We start from the raw sequence: 20,031 nt of genomic DNA, 5'->3' as shown, positions 1-20,031 counted from the left end.
TACTTTCATCCATTCAACTATACATTGAAATTGTGGTCACTGGGTATCATAGAAACAAGTGGTTGTATCGGTGGTCACCCTTAATGATGCTATTAATGAGGTTATGTAAGTTTTTCTTTCTTTGAGTGGTGTGTGAAGCAGCAGATAGGACAAGAATGTAATAGCATATCTTTCATGAATGATACTCTGTGTGGTTAAGCTCTCATCAAATCTGATCTGCAGGCATCAAAATGATTTAAAGGCCAGTGCTAGTAGAATTTGCTATTCCTTATTTTTGGTATTCATAACACATGCTTGTGTCACTATTGTATTTCAACAGAAAAGAGGTACTTTGTCATTTTCTCAGAGCACAAACATGTCTGTTTGTTATAAATGCCATTCTCCTAACATTGCTTTCCTTGCTTTCTGATTTTGTGACAGTCCATGGGTCATTGGCTATCTGCTTAGCACACTGGTCAGTCTTGTAGTCTTGGTGCACTGCTATTGTGTGAATATTCCTATTTTATGCACCATGTCCACATTTATATTTTGTATAGGAAAAGGAAAGTTAAAATGGTGCTTATCTGGTGTTAAGCACCAAATACAAATTAGCCTTGCTATACAGTTGTTAATTATGTTATTGTCTTTAGTAGAGATGAACAAACCACTCTGAATTTCCTTTGCATTGCATTTGGCAAAATACAAAAAATTAGAGAATTTTATTGAACTTGGTGAAGTCAATGGGGAAGGAAAAAATTAGGTAGTTTGAGTGGATTACAATGTTTTTAAGGGTCTATGGGGACTAGGGAAGCATCTGCCAACTACAGTAATCCCTCGCTATATCGCGCTTCGCCTTTCGCGGCTTCACTCCATCGCGGATTTTATATGTAAGCATATTTAAATATATATCGCGGATTTTTCGCTGCTTCATGGGTTTCTGCGGACAATGGGTCTTTTAATTTCTGGTACATGCTTCCTCAGTTGGTTTGCCCAGTTGATTTCATACAAGGCAGATGGCTGAGAAGCTACCCAGCTTACATTTCTCTTTCTCTTGCGCTGACTTTCTCTGATCCTGACGTAGGGGGATTGAGCAGGGGGGCTGTTCGCACACCTAGACGATACGGACACTCGTCTAAAAATGCTGAAAGATTATCTTCACGTTGCTATCTTTTGTGCAGCTGCTTCCTGAAACGACATGCTGCACGGTGCTTCGCATACTTAAAAGCTCGAAGGGCACATATTGATTTTTGCTTGCTTGTTTTTCTCTGTCTCTCTCTCTCTTTCTGTGCTCTTGACGGAGGGGGTGTGAGCTGCCGCCTTCAACAGCTTTGTGCCACGGTGCTTCACATACTTAAAAGCCAAACAGCCCTATTGATTTTCCTCTGCCTTTATGACAGTCTCTGCTCCTGACTCCTTTGAAGAGGAAGATATGTTTGCATTCTTTTAATTGTGAGACGGAACTGTCATCTCTATCTTGTCATGGAGCACAGTTTAAACTTTTGAAAAAGAGACAAATGTTTGTTTGCAGTGTTTGAATAACGTTCCTGTCTCTCTACAACCTCCTGTGTTTCTGCGCAAATCTGTGACCCAAGCATGACAATATAAAAATAACCATATAAACATATGGTTTCTACTTCGCGGATTTTCTTATTTCGCGGGTGGCTCTGGAACGCAACCCCCACGATGGAGGAGGGATTACTGTATGCTTAACCAATTATTATCACAAAAAATGTGACCTGAGCTATGAGGTAGCAGTGCTACCCACTGCACCACTATGCCTCCCTGAAATAAAATTATACTCTGAGTCCACAATACTCTAAGTCCTTTATCTCTGTGCATCTACTGAGCTCCTATCACTAAGGTTAACACCCACAGAGCCTGTGATACATGGGATCAATGTTATATACATGGTGAAGTGCCCCTGTCACTACCTAATCTGCATGACATGCATAATCCAGCAGTGAAGACACAATCCACAATAAATCTATGAAGAGCAATTAAGTATTTTCAAAATATTCTTATTATGGTCAGCAAATGCACCCATTAAATGAAAATACTGCAAGTATTTTTTTAAACGAATGCAGGGTGCAAAATCATCATAAAGTAATGGCATCACCGAAATCCTAGGTGAGGGATGAGACAAAGAGCGGTTAAATAAAAACTCCTATGATGAAAAACAATTTTGGACGGCGTTTTCCCTTGCCCGGACACGGGTCACCGGGGGCCCCACTCTGGAGCCAGGCCTGGAGATGGGGCTCGATGGCGAGCGCCTGGTGGCCGGGCCTGCACCCATGGGGCTCGGCCGGGCACAGCCCAAAGAGGCAACGTGGGGTCCCCCTTCCCATGGGCTCACCACCTATGGGAGGGGGCCAAGGAGGTCGGGTACAGTGTGAGTTGGGTGGTGGCCGAAGGCGGGGGACCTTGGCGGTCCGATCCGCGGCTACAGAAGCTGGCTCTTGGGACGTGGAATGTCACCTCTCTGAAGGGGGAAGGAGCCTGAGCTAGTGCGCGAAGTTGAGAGGTTCCGGCTAGATATAGTCGGACTCACCTCGACGCACAGCTTGGACTCTGGAACCAATCTCCTTGAGAGGGGGCTGGACTCTGTACCACTCTGGAGTTGCCCCCGGTGAGAGGGCGCCGAGCGGGTGTGGGTATACTTATTGCCCCCCGACTTGGAGCCTGTACATTGGGGGTTTACCCCGGTGGACGAGAGGGTAGCCTCCTTCGCCTTCGGGTGGGGGGGATGGGTCCTAACTGTTGTTTGTGCGTATGCACCGAACAGCAGTTCAGAGTACCCACCCTTTTTGGAGTCCCTGGAGGGGGTGCTAGAGGGCATACCTTCTGGGGGACTCCCTCGTTCTGCTGGGAGACTTCAATGCTCACGTGGGCAATGACAGTGAGACCTGGAAGGGCGTGATTGGGAGGATTGGCCCCCCCGATCTGAACCCGAGCGGGTGTTTTGTTATTGGACTTCTGTGCTCGTCACGGATTGTCCATAACGAACACCATGTTCAAGCATAAGGGTGTTCATATGTGCACTTGGCACCCAGGACACCCTAGGCCTCAGTTCGATGATCGACTTTGTGGTCGTGTCGTCGGACCTTGCGGCCACATGTCTTGGACACTCGGGTGAAGAGAGGGGCGGAGCTGTCAACTGATCACCACCTGGTGGTGAGTTGGCTTCGATGGTGGGGGAGGATGCCGGTCAGGCGTGGTAGGCCCAAACGTGTTGTGAGGGTCTGCTGGGAACGTCTGGCAGAGCCCCCTGTCAGAAGTAGCTTCAACTCCCACCTCCGGCAGAACTTCGACCACTTCCCGAGGGAGGTGGGGGACATTGAGTCCGAATGGGCCATGTTCCGTGCCTCTATTGTTGAGGCAGCTGACCGGAGCTGTGGGCCGTAAGGTGGTTGGTGCCTGTCGTGGCGGCAATCCCCGAACCCGTTGGTGGACACCGGCGGTGAAGGATGCCGTTAAGCTGAAGAAGGAGTCCTACAGGACCCTTTTGTCCTGTGGGACCCTGGAGGCAGCTGATAGGTACCGGCAGGCCAAGCGAATGCGGCTTTGGTGGTTGCTGAGGCAAAAACTCGGGCATGGGAGGAGTTTGGGGAGGCCATGGAGAACGACTTTCGGACAGCTTCGAGGAGATTCTGGTCCACCATCCGGCGTCTCAGGAAGGGGAAGCAGTGCAGTGTCAACACTGTGTATGGTGGGGATGGTGCGCTGCTGACCTCGACTCGGGACATTGTGGGTCGGTGGGGGGAGTACTTCGAAGACCTCCTTAATCCCATTAACATGCCTTCCAATGAGGGAAGCAGAGCCTGGGGACTCAGAGGTGGGCTCCCCCATCTCTGAGACTGAGGCCACCGAGGTGGTCAAAAAACTCCTTGGTGGCAGGGCCCCCGGGGGGTGGATGAGATACGCCCGGAGTTCCTCAAGGCTCTGGATGTTGTAGGACTGTCTTGGTTGACACGTTTCTGCAACATCGCATGGACATCAGGGACAGTGCCTCTGGATTGGCAGACCGGGGTGGTAGTCCCCCTCTTTAAGAAGGGGGATCGGAGGGTGTGTTCCAACTACAGAGGGGATCACACTCCTCAGCCTCCCTGGAAAAAGTCTATTCAGGGGTCCTGGAGAGGAGGGTCCGTCGGATAGTCGAGCCTCGGATTCAGGAGGAACAGTGTGGTTTTTGTCCTGGTCGCGGAACAGTGGACCAGCTCTATACCCTTAGCAGGGTCCTGGAGGGGTGCATGGGAGTTTGCCCAACCAGTCTACATGTGTTTTGTGGACTTGGAAAAGGCATTCGACCGTGTCCCTCGGGGAATCCTGTGGGGGGTACTCTGAGAGTATGGGGGTACCGGCCCCCCTGATAAGGGGCTGTTCGGTCCCTGTACGATCGGGTGCCAGAGCTTGGTCCGCATTGCCTGGCAGTAAGTCGAACCCGTTTTCCAGTGAGAGTTGGACTCCGCCAGGGCTGCCCCTTTGTCACCGATTCTGTTCATAACTTTTATGGACAGAATTTCTAGGCGCAGCCAGGGCGTTGAGGTGGTCCGGTTTGGTGGGCTCAGGATTGGGTCACTGCTTTTTGCAGATGATGTTGTCCTGTTTGCTTCATCAGGCCGTGATCTTCAGCTCTCTCTGGATCGGTTCACAGCCGAGTGTGAAGCGGCTGGATGAGAATCAGCACCTCCAAATCCGAGACCATGGTCCTCAGCCGGAAAAGGGTGGAGTGCCCTCTCAGGGTTGGTAGCGAGATCCTGCCCCAAGTGGAGGAGTTCAAGTATCTCGGGGGTCTTGTTCACGAGTGAGGGAAGAATGGAGCGTGAGATCGACAGGAGGATCGGTGCGGCATCCGCAGTAATGCGGGCACTGCATCGGTCTGTCGTGGTGAAAAAGGAGCTGAGCCGCAAGGCGAAGCTCTCAATTTACCAGTCGATCTATGTTCCTACCCTCACCTATGGTCATGAGCTATGGGTCGTGACCGAAAGAACGAGATCGCGAATTACAAGCGGCTGAAATGAGTTTCCTCCGCAGGGTGTCTGGGCTTTCCCTTAAAGATAGGGTGAGAAGCTCAGTCATCCGGGAGGGGCTCAGAGTAGAGCTGCTGCTCCTCCGCATCGAGAGGAGTCAGATGAGGTGGCTCGGGCATTCTGATCAGGATGCCTCCTGGACGCCTCCCTGGTGAGGTGTTCCGGGCACGTCTAACTTGGAGGAGGCCCCGGGGAAGACCCAGGACACGTTGGAGGGGACTATGTCTCTCGACTGGCCTGGGAACGGCCTTGGGATTCTCCCGGAAGAGCTAGAAGAAGTGGCCGGGGAGAGGGAAGTCTGGGCATCTCTGCTCAAGCTGCTGCCCCCGCGACCCGACCTCGGATAAGCGGGAGACAATGGATGGATGGATGGATCCATTTTCCAACCCGCTGAATCTGAACACAGGGTCACGGGGATCTGCTGGAGCCAATCTCAGCTAACCACAGGACACAAGGCAGGAACCAATCCCGGGCAGGGTGCCAACCCACTGCAGACCGAAATATATATATGCCTGTCAATTTTTCATGATTGCGCAAACCAGATCAAACAGCACTGTGAAGTCTTAGGTGGATTATGATTACAGTATGCAAATCTGTTCTGTGCATGTGTGACACGTATCGGGCAGGTAGCAGAGATGAGTTGTGACAACACCATCCAACAAGGCTTCTACAGCTCTGTGATATCACACTGGCCCTTGTAAAGTATCATGGGGCACTAGGGAAAAAAAATCACTTAAGCTGGCCACACAGCAAATTTTCAGGGAAAAATTCAACTACAAGGTTACCGGCGAGTCCGGCAAATTTACTATGAAAAATCGCTTTGGCTAATTTAACCAATCTACATAAGTGTTCAGGACAAAAATTACATTTAATACAATACAGGGCTTTTACTGTTTAGAATGACGTTTTCTGAAAAATAAACAAGGATGGGAGGCAACTATTAAAACAGAGAATACTACATTTATTAGTTTCAATTTGTGATTATTTGTGTAAAAAACTAAAAAGAGAAATGAATGAAATATTCAATGGATTGTGGGATTTTCAATAAGCACTTCAGGTAATCAAAGATATTACTATGTTAGCTGGTTTAATTTAGAATCACATTGCCCGGGATTGGTTCCTGCCTTGCACCCTGTGTTGGCTGGGATTGGCTCCAGCAGACCCCCGTGACCCTGTGTTCGGATTCAGCGGGTTAGAAAATGGATGGATGGATGTTGGGTAATAGCCACAGTAGTTAAGTCAATTGCCTCACAGTTTTAGAATCTAGACACTGTGTGATGTCCTGTTGGCACTCAGGGTTTCCCTTCCATGTTCCAAATACATGCAGGTGAGACTGGTTGACTCTAAATGGTCCCAACATGAGTGAGAGTGGAAATGTGCATACATCTGCCTTGTGATGGGCTGGAAGGAATGACTCCTGTCTTTTGCTTCTGGAATAGTCTCTGGCTCCCCACAATCCTGAATAGGCTTGAGTAGCTTAGAAAACTGGTGGATACGTGGGGAGATCATACAATTTAGGGATTTCCTCTTAAGTAAGAAAAAAAAAAGAATATGGAATGTCCCATTATTGATTTCTTCTATGAAACACCAAAGTTTTTATTTTTCCATGTACTTTGTAATTCATGATTTTAGTAAGTCAATTTGAGTATAAAGTCCAATAAATAAAAATATAATTATTTTAAATATGATTGGTTAAATATGATCAAGAGTTCTATAGAAAAAAAACACACAGACACATAGAAAACGTACAATATTGCACTTATGGTTTCTCCTGACAAAATTTGAACTCTGTGGAGAGCTAATTGGTTCCCAAGTGACACAAGGCAGAGAAAGAAACTGGAATGGGCCGAATAAGATTAAAACCACCCATGGCTGGAAACGAAATTACATCTCTGTTTACGAATGTGAATAGGCAGGAGCCATTAGGAGTCAACTCATAATCCCAATTTAGTAGGGTAAAGATGATGTTGTCTTTTGAAAGGTGAGGCTTAGAAAGACAGATAGGAAGCCAGCCATAACACCTCACCCCTTTAGGTAGCAAGATCCAATCAGTGGCTGACAGAATAGTCCCTTATTGTTCCTCTAACAGGACTGGCAGCATCACAACTGTCTTGAAACCCCCCTTTAACTTGCCAGGAGTTTTGCATGGCTATGGAAGTGAGGCCATGATATGATTTAAAACTGTCTTACTAAGGAGAAGTAAAGTAAACAGCAGTAACATTAATTTATATAGCAAATTTCATTCAGAAATGCAGCTGAAAGTGCTTACAGATACCATAGACAATCTACAACTGATTTAAAAGTCTCTAATGGTTATGTTGATGAAAATCAAATGTTTTGTTTTAAAAATAAACATTATGCTCAAATGGCTAGAGAGGAGAGGCTTCCTCTGACATAGGTGCTGAATAAAATATACCTCTAGGGGTTCTGAGGCAAAAAAAACATGCAATCTTCCAGAAATATTTTTAATATTATAGAATGTTAAGATAAAACCATGAGAAAAGCTAGGGTGTGAAGGCTCACTGCTGACCAGAACGTGAGGTGGTTACTTGGAAAATAGCAACAATGGCAAATAGCTGGACAAGGACTCAAGCCCTCAAGACCAGTGTGGCATGTACAGGTTTGTTTTAAATTTTGTCTATTTGTACTTTCACAGGTTCCTTGTGTTTTGCCATCCTACTTATTGATCACATATTTTAAAATGTGTTGTCACATATACACATACGGAAGGTAAAACACCTACCATTCTTTGAAATGCATTCTCAATGGCACCAGAGACTAAGCTCTCATGCTGGATTTTCTTTTCTGTGAAAAAGCGGGTTGGAGGGGTGCTTGGAGAACCAGGAGCACCAGCAGCTCCCCGCAGGGAGGCAGCCCTCGTAAGTGTTCGTGAATTTGGGGTGTTGTCAGCATCTTCTCCGAGGCAGGTGGGAGGAAGCACAGCGGGTTTTTTAAAATATCCAAAATATCCTGAAGCTGTTCAACCTATATGATGATGTAAGAGTTTGGAGGCCACAACAGCTGCCCCCTGATCAGCATGTCCATCGAAAAGGGCCCAGTAATGAAAAGTAAGTCCATCTGAATCCTGCGGGTAGAAACAAAAACCATACAATGGGTTTCATTGCAAAGTTTCACAATGGACATGCAAATTATGGACAGTTATTTTTCTAATTCAGTGTATTCAGTATACAGAACTGTACATGATTTCTAAGTTACTTACATGTTTAACTGCATTTTAGGCTTTCTTTTTCTTTTTAATGAAAAATAAAGGATAAAATAATGAGGACACATGGTCTTGGAATCAACTTTGCTACACATAGAATAAGCACAATGTTTCACTTAAAAAAATCCTGAACGACAATCAAAAAATAGAAACAAGAAAGTCCAAATTAAGTCTGTAGTCTGGAAAAACAAATGTTGTTTAAAACAATTAGACATTTCAACAGGTATTTCTCAGTTTTCCACATGCATCCTACATACAACTGACTGATTGATTCACTAGTAATTCCTCAATGGCGAGTGTGGGTGTATGTGTGATTGTGTCCCACAATGAACAATCCACTCTATCTAGGGTCAGCTCCTGCTACGTGCCCAGTGCTGCCTGGGTAACCTCCCGCTTTACTGCAGTAGCCTTAGAGCCTCTGGGCCACCATGATGCCACACTGAGCAATTATCAAAAGGTTATATACATTACATACACACATACATACATACAGTATACATTCAGTTTTTTTAAAAGAAGATCTTCGCAATCTCAAGATTCAGAGACAGTTTCTATTAATGGGTCATGAGGCTGCTTAACAGATGCTCCTACTGATAAATGCATGAGTGTGTTTTTACATATTGTCTAATGTTGTAAGTCATTTGTATAGATTATCTATTGATACTGTTACGACTATTGCTAGTTTGTGGGAGGTGTACAAAGTAAAAATGTCATTGTGTTGTGTACACACAATAATAAATTTGAACTTAAGTCATGTGTTTACTTGAACCTAAAGTACCTCAAATGAATAAATAAATAGTGAAGTGATGAACATATCAAGCCATGTCCATATGGCAACAGAGAAGACTGCAATGAAAGCAAGCCTTTAGGGTCAATACCACATTATGAATACATTGCAGGTCAAAATCAAAAGTCCATGGCCAACTGATTGTGATGCTCCTCTCTGGGTATTCTACTGTGTAATGCAATATCATTAAGAAACGAGTGAATGTGTTATTTTCATTTTAATCACCTTTGTTTTTGGAGGAGCTACTTTATCAGCTTCACACATAAGTTGTGGTGATGTATACACTGATCTATATTAATATTTATCTCATATGCTGGACTTAAAAATATTTTTCAATCACCTTCTACAAAGTACATGGAGTAAGTAACATATAACAAGATACATTTTTGGGTGGCGTATTCCTTTATCTCATGTTTTGTTGAAGGAAGTACATAAGAGAGATCCTCATAAATGAGGATCAATAGGTGACCAAAACTGGCAAATGTTGTGAAAAACATACATCGAGACATTTGGGACTGAGGAGAGGACTTCTGACCAAAAAAATGATGGAAGAGGGTCTTCAAGATACAAAATCCTTTCCTGTAAGTCTTTGAAATGACTGGTTACAAAGCCCCTAATAGTTCAGGATTAAGTATTTAACAACATTTTAGTAAAAATACTTTGTTTTGCATTTTTTGAGCAAGTGACTGTATAAAAGACATATGGGTTTTGCAACACGAGTAATGTGAGATTGTTTTTTTTTTTCCCACGGACATTTTTCACAACATTTGCCGGTATCCCAGCATTGCTCACCATATCCAGTTTATGTGAATCTTTCTTATGTATTTCCCTCCAAGAAAATATGAGATAAAAATTTTTTCTTGGTTACCGTTAAAACGTACACTGTATAAGTAACGTGTAAAAAAAATCATTTTTGGGTGCAGTATTCCTTTTAAGGTTTTCTTAGTATAAACACACTTTGAATCACAATTCTCATTCTTCAGTGAGTATTTGCTGGAGAAGGGTGGAACAGATTTAAAATCAAGTCATTTGAAATTCCTGAATTAACTGGAGTAATTTTTCAATTTTTATATATAAAGTTAAAAATATGTGATATATCTTGATTATGAAAATACATATGACCTTTCACAATTTTGAAAAGCACTACATAATCAAAAACTATATGTAAAAAACACTACTAATACATTTACAATGTTTGCCATTTCCATATTATTGTTATATTAAAGATATTCTTTACAAAAACAGTATTATAATTAGTAGCTTTAGACAGAAGTTGCTAAACGTAACTATACATGAGAAATAAGGATCAGGAGGTCATTATATTAATACCATTACTATACCTGTTTTGCTTTTTACCCATCAAATATTATGACTTTTAAGCTTGCTAGCTACCAGCTATTAGATATTCTATAGCGTATTGAAAGTTTACCCTTAAAAATCACTTCTTGCTACCCTATGGCCCAAGATTTATGGAAAGGTAAAATTGTCAAATGAGGATTCAAATAAGGGGCATATTGTATGTATCAATAAAAACAAACTTTCAGTAAGAAACATGCCAGAATTATCATTAAAATAATTAAATGGGGCAACTTTATTTATTAATGTGTGGGCTATTTACTGGATATTTGAAACTGCTTTAATTGAATCAGTTAAGCCTTATAATATATGCAAAGAAATCATTTAAACAGATGCCACAGTGTATTATACCAATTTAATTTGAAGTTGAATTGTGGACTCTGCACTAATGGCTACATTTTTTATTTGTAGATAAGTCAGTAGCAGAAAAAAACATGAGATTGCCTTCATAGATGTTATGAGAATAAGTGGGCTATAAAAATGCTATACAATCTGCAATTTAAGATCACAGAGCTTTAAACCTGTATGGTGCTTTCAAAAGTCAACTAGTTAAAAGTTGAAAGATGTCATTTTGCTTGACTTTTCACTACATTCATAATGACTAACACAGTACAACACCCTAGTACAAAAGTTGTGGTGGCTCTGAGGCTAGGGATCTGCACTGGCAATCGGAAGGTTGCCCGGTTCGAATCCCCGTAAATGTTAAAAGAGACTCGGCTCTGTTGGGCCCTTGAGCAAAGCCCTTAACCCTGCAATTGCTATGTGCTTTGAATAGTGAGAAAAGCGCTATATAAATGCAAAGAATTATTATTATTATTAAAAGTCAACTAGGGAAATTTTGCTGCCATATTTAGGATAAAACAAAGGATACCCTTTAGTTAGGATTGAGAGAGTATTGTGTAAAAAAAACAAAAACGTTTTTGTTGGTTTGGTGTGATCTGCATGTTTCTGGGCATGCGAGTTGTGACATTTTGAGCAGCTGGCATTTTAAGATAGGACCCCATGTTATTATTTGGCATCTGAACTGCAAATACAGACTACATTAGACAAATAATTCTCCTGTAATCTTATAAAAAATGAATTCAATTTTGGTTACAAGCAGCATCAGTTTAGTGACTTTGATTTTCCTGTTGCCATTAGACTCTAGAATGATAATCTCAGCTTTAGTGTTTGGGCCAGAGTCTGTTTGACTGCTCTTTAAAACTGCTTAACATCTCAGAGCCAGTCCTGTTTATTACACTAAAATTGACATGCAGCATAAATAATTTTAAATATTGTGCTGCAGTTAGCATTGGTCAGTCATATCAGGGACAATTTAAAGCTGCTCACATTGTGCTTCGTCAATATAGAGTATTGATTTCCTTTTTATTTTAATATTAAAGAATGACAGATATATGTGAAATATTCTTAAGAAGCACACCTTAAATTAATGCTGTCATGTACATTTAACATACTTTTATATATTAAGCATATTAATATATACATTTGCAACAAAATTGTTCAGCACCTCACAATCTGCCTTTATGTTGACTTATAAAATTCTCTTAATTCAGTTTTAAAAATGGGGGGAAATAAATTGTATCCCAGAAAACACTGGAAGTATGTCGAAGTCAAATTACATTTAGGGATATCCTCAAAATGAATTTCAGAAATCTTAAATGTAGTTTACTTTGCAAAATATCTGAAACTCACTTCCAGATATCTCAAATGTTTTTTTTTTAACACTGTGACGTAGAAAGAACAATCTTTAGACATACAAAAGGGTTGTGGTATAACCTGGTTAATTGTTTTTGGGAACAAAAATAAGAGGTTGAGAGTGCTTTGCCTTCCTCAACATTGGTTCCAGACTGAACACTGACTTCCTGTGCTCTTTTTGGTGTTCAATTTTCAGCTCTTCCTAGAAGGGGTGGGGCTTCTTGAAGGAAGCAGAACTGGGTCACATCCCTTCTGCGGTTCGAGCCATGGAACAGCGAGGTGAAAGGAGAGATGAGAATAGCTGCAGTGCCCCCCCTCTCTGCTTGGGCTGTAACATTACCTTTTGTGTGGAGAACCCTGAAGATGTTTTCTAAGCAGCGTGTGTGACAACACTTTATGATATCTACAACAATTGCATAGCAAAATGCATTTCAAGACCTCTTAAATACATTTTGAGAAATCTCAAATTGACCTTGCATGCACTTTAAGAGAGCTGCAATGCAATGGACAGTTTAGCAATTAGCTAAAACAAATGGGCTTGATGGACTGAATAGTCTCTTGTCAATTTTCACATTTCTTATGTTCTTAATACAAGAAGGAAACTGTTCAATGCTTGAATACCAATTGTTCCACAATGCCATCCAAATAGGCATGACACAATGATGTTGCCTGTCATCTGAGTCGCAATTAATACTGTTGCTTTAACAATGTGGTATGCCACCATTACAAGGGTTGTAAAAGGGCTGTAACTGCTATTCAAACTGGCTCTGTATAGGCATCAATGTTTAGAACAACAGAAATTATAAAGGATTTAAAAAATACATTTCCAATAAAGTTAAAAAGTCCAAAAATAGGAAGAACTGAATCAGCTGATACCAAAACACATATTCACTACCATGATATTCTGTTGACTCATACTTTTAAAGGGTTAAAGATTCTGCAGGCACCTGCTGTTTCTATAAGGTAATGTCCCACTCAAATGCTACCTATCATTCCCAACACCATATTTATATCTTCTCTTCACACACTTATGTTTAGGACCATTATTTGAATCTCACGCTGTTATGTACAAGGGAAGTGTTTTTTCCATATGTGGCGAGATGCTTGCCGCAAAGGCATACATAAGTGAGGATTTAAAGATGGGTATCAGTTCAAAAGAAAAGCACAGATGGGTCAACAGTCAGTGCATAATTTAAATAAGGAAGAAGTATGAATGCAAAAGAAAAGACAAATCAGGGCCAGAAATCAAAAACAACAGCATGACAGAATGCTCCAACCTTAACAGTCAAGAGCTAAGCTCAGTTCACTAATTGCTTAAAATACAAAAGCCAGGTCAATAAATTGCTCAGCTTGTCAGGCAGCCAAAGGACACTGACAGTTTAGAAAAAAGCTAAAAGAAAAGACAGAGAGGAGTGAGTGAGCATCACAAGTAAAATTATTTTTTTCAATTCACCTGTTTTGGTTGAGTTTTAGTTTTGCCTGCTTTTTTTGCAGGCAGACACAAAGGAAATAGAATTTTTATTTTCACTTTCCCTCAGAAGAGTAGGAAAACGTGTGCAGTTTGTATTCATGCCTTATTTACGCTCACTACGTTGGGACTATATTATACCCTTGTGACTATGTATCTAGTGAAGAATGCTGTATATTACTCTATGACAACTGAGGAGTAATAAGGCTATATCTTTGTTTAGTGAATTCTGCACATTAAAATCACAAACATTGGTCATCCACATTCAGAGAAGGGTAATAAACAAAAAATTATGTTAATTTTATTTTTTCAATTTAGTCCCAGCTTTAAAGTAAATGTTAAATACTACACAACAACTTTAATTTTTGCCTGATGGTTACTTACAGAGTTTTCCTTCAGCTGTAAACCTTCACCATTAGGTAATGAAGACCTACGCTTCTAGTACAGAGTTTTTGTTCGGCGCGTTGAGGTGACACCTTGATTTCTTCTTTATTGTAACAACTTCACAGCATGCTTGGTCTTCATTGAGTGAGCTTTTCCCAGCATTGATAACCCTGCAAGAGACAAACGTATGGAACTAATTAGGGGATATACTTAAAATATTTCACATTTTCTAAAAATGGCACAGTCACAAAGTGCAGTAAATGTAAGTAAGCTGAGACAAACAAAGGTTTAGCAACATGCACTACATAAAGCCATGAATGAATTAGCAGGAACACAAGATGAAAAGCACAGACATAGCAGTGGAAGTTTCGACTTTTACAAAGGATAAGTAACTCTTTTAAGGAAAGATTCAAAATTAACAAGCATCAGAGACTGGAATTTCAGATCAGTTATATCTATTCCAATAAAAGTATACTTAACAGTGAAATTGATAAATTGATAAGCAGGTAAACATGAAAACAACAGTAAACAAAATGCTGTAATAACTACAGAAAAAAAAAATAATTTAACTAATATAAACAGTTACATAGTAAGCACCTTCTGCCACAAGCAGCCCAAACATATTGTTTTCTTCTTCACTGAATTTACTTTTTCTTTAATCTCTGTATACACTCTCTCTCTTTTACTATTAGTTTTTTACGTTAAACTCTATTCATATTAATATGCTTTTATCTGAAACAACAGTTATAGAATGGTATGATTTCAGATTTTTTTAAAATCCCATTTAACAGTGTTTTGTAATTGATAAAAATAAATTCTGATATTAAATAAAGAAACATTTCACCAAGAATTTTCAGTGTCCAAAGAATGGCCTTGAATCATTCATTCATCATTCACTTTTCTAACTGACTCTCATGAGTCTAAATTAGAGTGGAAGGTTGGAGATCATACTGGGTACAAATAACACAATGCAAAAACCAGTTCTAGATTAAATTTTAGCCCATCAGATAACATACATCCTAAAAATTTGCATGTTAGTATAACTAGTAGCTCTTAGATGACTCCTGTAAGTGCCAGGAAAGATTATCTGGCATCCCGTATGGGATGAGTAGGGGACCCTTATCTAGACAGGAGGACAAGATAAAAGCATTGCTAGAAGGCTCCTAGTTTTGTATGTTTTTTCCCCCCATCCACTAGATGGCAGCATTCCAGGATCTTTGTAAGCATGTGAAACCCAGCAAAGAATGATGTAAGTTGTAGTGCCGAGAGCCCTGGGTGCTATCGGGGTTGCTGCAATGATTCACAATCCCTACTTTTCAGGACTTCTGCCTGACCCAAAAGTGCTTTCATCGAGGTATGCCCTGGTACCAGAACTACTCCCGGGTCTGGCATAAAATGAAGTCATCAAGCCTCCTCCAAGAGAGTCAGAGTTGGGAGGAAGAAAGGCAACACTCATTGGAGGGAGGTGGACAAAGAAAAAAAGAAGGAAGGAAGGAAGAACCATTTGCAAAAGTAACTTGATAGCCACCATCCTAAATAGTGACTAGTCAATGACATTACACACCTCAACTTCCAGAAGTCATGAGGTAACAACTGGAGCAGTTTCCAACAACAAATAACACAAAACAGTGGTGCAATAAACAGAAAATCGCCAGTCCATTATTTTTTAACCTGTTTAGTCCTGAACAGGGTCATGGGAGGAGCTGGAGCATATTCCAGCTATTATAGGGTGCAAATCAGGAACAATCCCAAGACAGGGTGCCAGTCCATTACAGGGCGAACAAACACTAGTACACTAGGACCAATTTAGTACCACCAATCCACCTAAACTGCGTATCTTTGGACTGTGCAAGGAATCTGGAGCACTTGGGGAAACCAACACAGACACAGAGAGAACAAGCAAGCTCCATGCAGGGAGGTCCTGGGTCATGAACCCTGGTCACCTTACTATAAGGCAGCAGTGCTACCACTGCACCACTGTGGCACCCTCAAATAGAAAATACAGTAGAATTACTGTAATTTTAAACAATTGAAAAAAATATTACAAAAGGGCAAAAACATAGTAATTCAATACATGCGAATGTTCAAAAAAACTCTAAATCATAACACTAAACGGTTAATTACCTTTCAGTAATCTCTGTATTTTCCAATTGAAATGATATTACTTTTTTGGTAATACATAGAAAACCCTTTAGTAAAAGCAAATCTGAAGTACATCACTATAATATATCTAAGTAAATGATAAGATCACATCATCTAAAGAAGTTAAAAAAACTATGTGTTCTTCAATTGTACGTAACTAAAATATAGTCAAAACATTAAAATTCAAACAGCCAATACATGGCTAAGGGATACTCCAGCTGATGCAGCACAAGTGAAAGCTCTTTATGTGCTGCCAATGTATCTCAGAGCAAACACAAAAAATCCCACAAACTACATGTTGCTTCTGTTCTAAAATGGTACCTCTATGGTACTGTTCTTAACCTTATCCCTAGCCCCTTCTTTGATCCCACATATGATGCTTGACAAAATCTGTACAACAGTAACATGGCAGGAAAAGAAATGAACTGAAACAGGAGCACACCTGTCAGTTGGTACTCCAGTTTTGTGCCTACAGTAAATGTCTCTGTAAAAACACTCAGTGCTTTTCATTTTATAGAGCATAACAACATAAGAAACTTAACAAATGAGAGGAGACCATTCAGTCCACCAAGCTTGTTTATTTAGCTAACAGCTAAGCTGCCCCAATATCTCATCCAGAGATCTGTTCCAGATTCCCAAAACTCCTTGTGTAAATAAATATGTTCTGAATTCAGTATTAATACACTACTTCTTAATTTTCACTGGTGTCCTGAAGTTTGTGATTCACCATTAAATTGAAAGAAGTCTAAACAGGTTTAATTCTCTGAGTCTGTCAGAGTACAACATGTACACAAGTCCAAGGATGCACTTTTTTGCTCTCTTTTGCACAGCTTCAAGTGCTTTTATATCTTTTTTATAGAGTGGTGATCAGAACTGCAATCAGTACTCCACATGTGGTCTCACAGGTACATTATATCGTCTAAGCATAATGTCCACTGACTTACATTCAACAGTTCTTAAGACATAACATAACATTTTAATTGCCCCTTTAATTGCTTCTTAGATGATGAAAATGTTGTCTTAACATAAACCCCTAAATCCTTTTTGGAGATTGCTTCCACTTGGAGAATGTCACCCATCTTGTATTTATAACTGATGTTCCTGTTCCCTCATGTGTAGCATGTTGCACTTTTCTACATTAAACTGCATTTTCCAAGTGTTCTAGGCCTAAAGCTTGTCCACATCTTCCTATTGGAGATTCCTTGAATTTCAGTATCATCTGCAAATTTCACAAGTTTACTAACAATACGGAAATCAATGTCATTAATATAAATCAGAAAGAGTAACAAACCCAGAACAGACCCCCGAGGGACACCACTTATAACCTCACTTCACATGGAACATTTCCTCTTATTTGTAGTCTTTGTCTCCTGCTGGTTAACCAAGACCCAGTGTAAATAACCTCTAATTTGACTTCTAGTTTCAGAATTAATCTTCAGGAAGGAACTGTATCAACGGCATTTTGAATTTAGTTCATTTGGGAATGTTTGGGTTTTATAACTTTTTTTTTTTCCAACTGGACTGGATTTTACCTTAGCTTTGAGTCTTTTGTCATTTTCAGTCTGCTTTCTCGTGGCTTTGACTTTTTGCTTGTTTCTAACTATGATCTTGCCTACCTTGCTGTTGCCCATAGGGTTCGCCAACTTAACACATGTCTCCTGGTCAACCAAGCCATCTTCATGAGCTATTGATATGCCCTCTAATGTCAGAATTATCTTTTTGGAGTAATATGCCAGGGTTGGTACAATAATAATATTTTTGCAATTATCTTTCTGTACCGTGTATGTTTAATTTTGTAATTTCAAGTCTCTGTTGTTAGTACTTCATGTGTTTAGGTACTATAAAAGCAGGTTTTGGTAAAAATGAACTGATAAGAGACAAAATGTATTTCTTTAGATAAGTCTGCTTGTTGGAGTTCACATACTCAGAAGGCTGGAATAGCAACAGGTTGGCAAGAACAGTGAAGGGCAGGAGGCATTTCCACAGGATCAAAGGGCACTTGTCCCATGCAATACTGCCATCTTCTTCACCAAGACTGAATTTGTTTGCCAAATGTCATCACATGTGACATACTCATATTAAACAAGCAAATAAGAAAAAAAAATCTTTCATAAATAGGATCTCTCTGTATTGATCTTCAGCACTGTTCTTTGGTCATTGTCTTGAGTAACAAACTGAAAATATAAACAGGATGACATTGTCATGCTTCAAAATCAGAGTCTGTGAAGCTTTAGGATAAATGCTGTGAAATGGAGGCTGGCAAAAGAGTAAACCAATATAATAAAATGAATTCATGTCAGTCAAATACCAATAATTCACTTTGCTCTTTAAAGTGTACATCTACCTAAAACACACACATATGCTTTACACTAATTATGTATAATGTGTAGTTAAACAATATGACAAAATGACACGTAATGAAAATACAAACAAACAAATAAACGCAATACCTACCACATTTAAAATATTGACAAAGGTGCCTTTAGTAAGTGGCTACTTGTGTTTGTGTCACAGAAACTTCTTGGTGTATCTGACTGGCACATGTGACCGGCAGAACTGTCTTTGGTAAGCCACTTCTTGTGCATGTGCTGCATCAGCTTCTTCAGGGGTCTAACTGACCACCCACGGTAATTTGTGGAGCTCCCACATTCTTTCAGCATTTTGAAAAATAAAGCTTTCCACTTTTCTAGTGTTTCATTAATTGTTGTACCTGGTACATTTCTCTCACTGCCTTAGTTTTTGACTTCAGACATTTAGTGGAAACCTCAGTCTGCACCCATTTTGTCTAGCCCTACATTGATGTTTAAAACAAAAGAGGAAGGCACTCGTAAACCTTTGTTAAAATCTGTTTGTACCATTAATAGCAAGTTCTTTGGAACCTCACAGGTAACACCTAACCATTAGTTCCCAATAAAATCAGTTTACAACAACAAAAATTGAATGATTTAATGTACTAATAAACAAATAAAAAACATACCAATAAACCATTAATGTTTATTTTTTATTTCCTTATTGTATATTTAAATTACCTACTGAAGGGCACACTTACATACACACGGTTTCATATTTACTTGTTTCGGTCTATTTCAGATCCACCACTTAACATACATTTCTTTGGGAAAGGGGAGGAGGACTGGACTACCTGGAGAAAAAACCCATGCAGTCACCAGGAGAACAGGCAGACTGTACAGAGAGTGATAATGAAAATGTATGTGTGGGTAGCATTTGGACACAATATTTACTTCTGCTGCCTGACAGCTCCATGCTTCAGGTGAGTCACCACAGTGTGGAGTATGCACATTCTCACTGTGCTCATACAGATTTTCTCAACATTTGCCATCATCAGACACTTGGCAGAAGCAAATAAAAAGGCTAACAGACTATTAGGTGATACTGTGCACAGCAAAGCTTGCATAACTGAGTCTCAGCTCCTGAGTTTAATACATTGACCTGAAGGAAACCTCCATGATCATAACCACCACCTGCATGCATGTTTTGTTAATTTATTTTTTCGATGCGTGCAGATGTGTGGACTATAATATTTACAGATGCTACAGATTATCTCTTCAACCATGAATTGCACTAAATGAATTAGGAAATGCTTTTATGGAATACAGATTATATTGTGGTAGTCTCCATTTTTTAATACTGGGATAATTTATTAATGTACATCACAGAATGAAACCACCGTGTGTGCTGTCTTATTGCAGTAAAATATATAACTAGTAGCTGTAGATTTAGAATGTTTCACATTTGATAAAACGTTTAGCAAGCTGCTCTTGTCAATTACATAACCACACTATATTCATGGACGTTAAAATGACCTAGGACCCACTTTTCTTACCAAGACCACACAAATAGAGTATCTCTAAGAGCAGATAGGCAATGCCACCGTTCAAGCTCTAGATACTGTGAGTTGCATGTACAAAATGATGAACCACTGACTCCTTCTAAACAAGACAGTCAGATA

General features: G+C 40.3%; 1 protein-coding gene across 1 annotated transcript in view; it reads right to left on the bottom strand.

The window, feature by feature from the left end:
• LOC114655082 (protein phosphatase, Mg2+/Mn2+ dependent, 1H) overlaps positions 1-20,031 on the bottom strand; it is a 302,991-nt gene that overhangs the window by 148,681 nt on the left and 134,279 nt on the right. Inside the window, 5 exon segments of the mRNA XM_051920275.1 lie at positions 7,750-7,952; positions 7,955-7,991; positions 7,993-8,091; positions 13,920-13,976; positions 13,978-14,089. Coding sequence (XP_051776235.1) covers positions 7,750-7,952; positions 7,955-7,991; positions 7,993-8,091; positions 13,920-13,976; positions 13,978-14,089 — 508 coding nt within the window.

The sequence above is a fragment of the Erpetoichthys calabaricus genome, chromosome 1, assembly GCF_900747795.2.
Source record: "Erpetoichthys calabaricus chromosome 1, fErpCal1.3, whole genome shotgun sequence".
Classification (NCBI taxonomy): domain Eukaryota; kingdom Metazoa; phylum Chordata; class Cladistia; order Polypteriformes; family Polypteridae; genus Erpetoichthys; species Erpetoichthys calabaricus.
The sequence above is the reverse complement of the archived record's forward strand: the minus strand, read 5'-3'. Positions and strand labels throughout refer to the sequence as shown.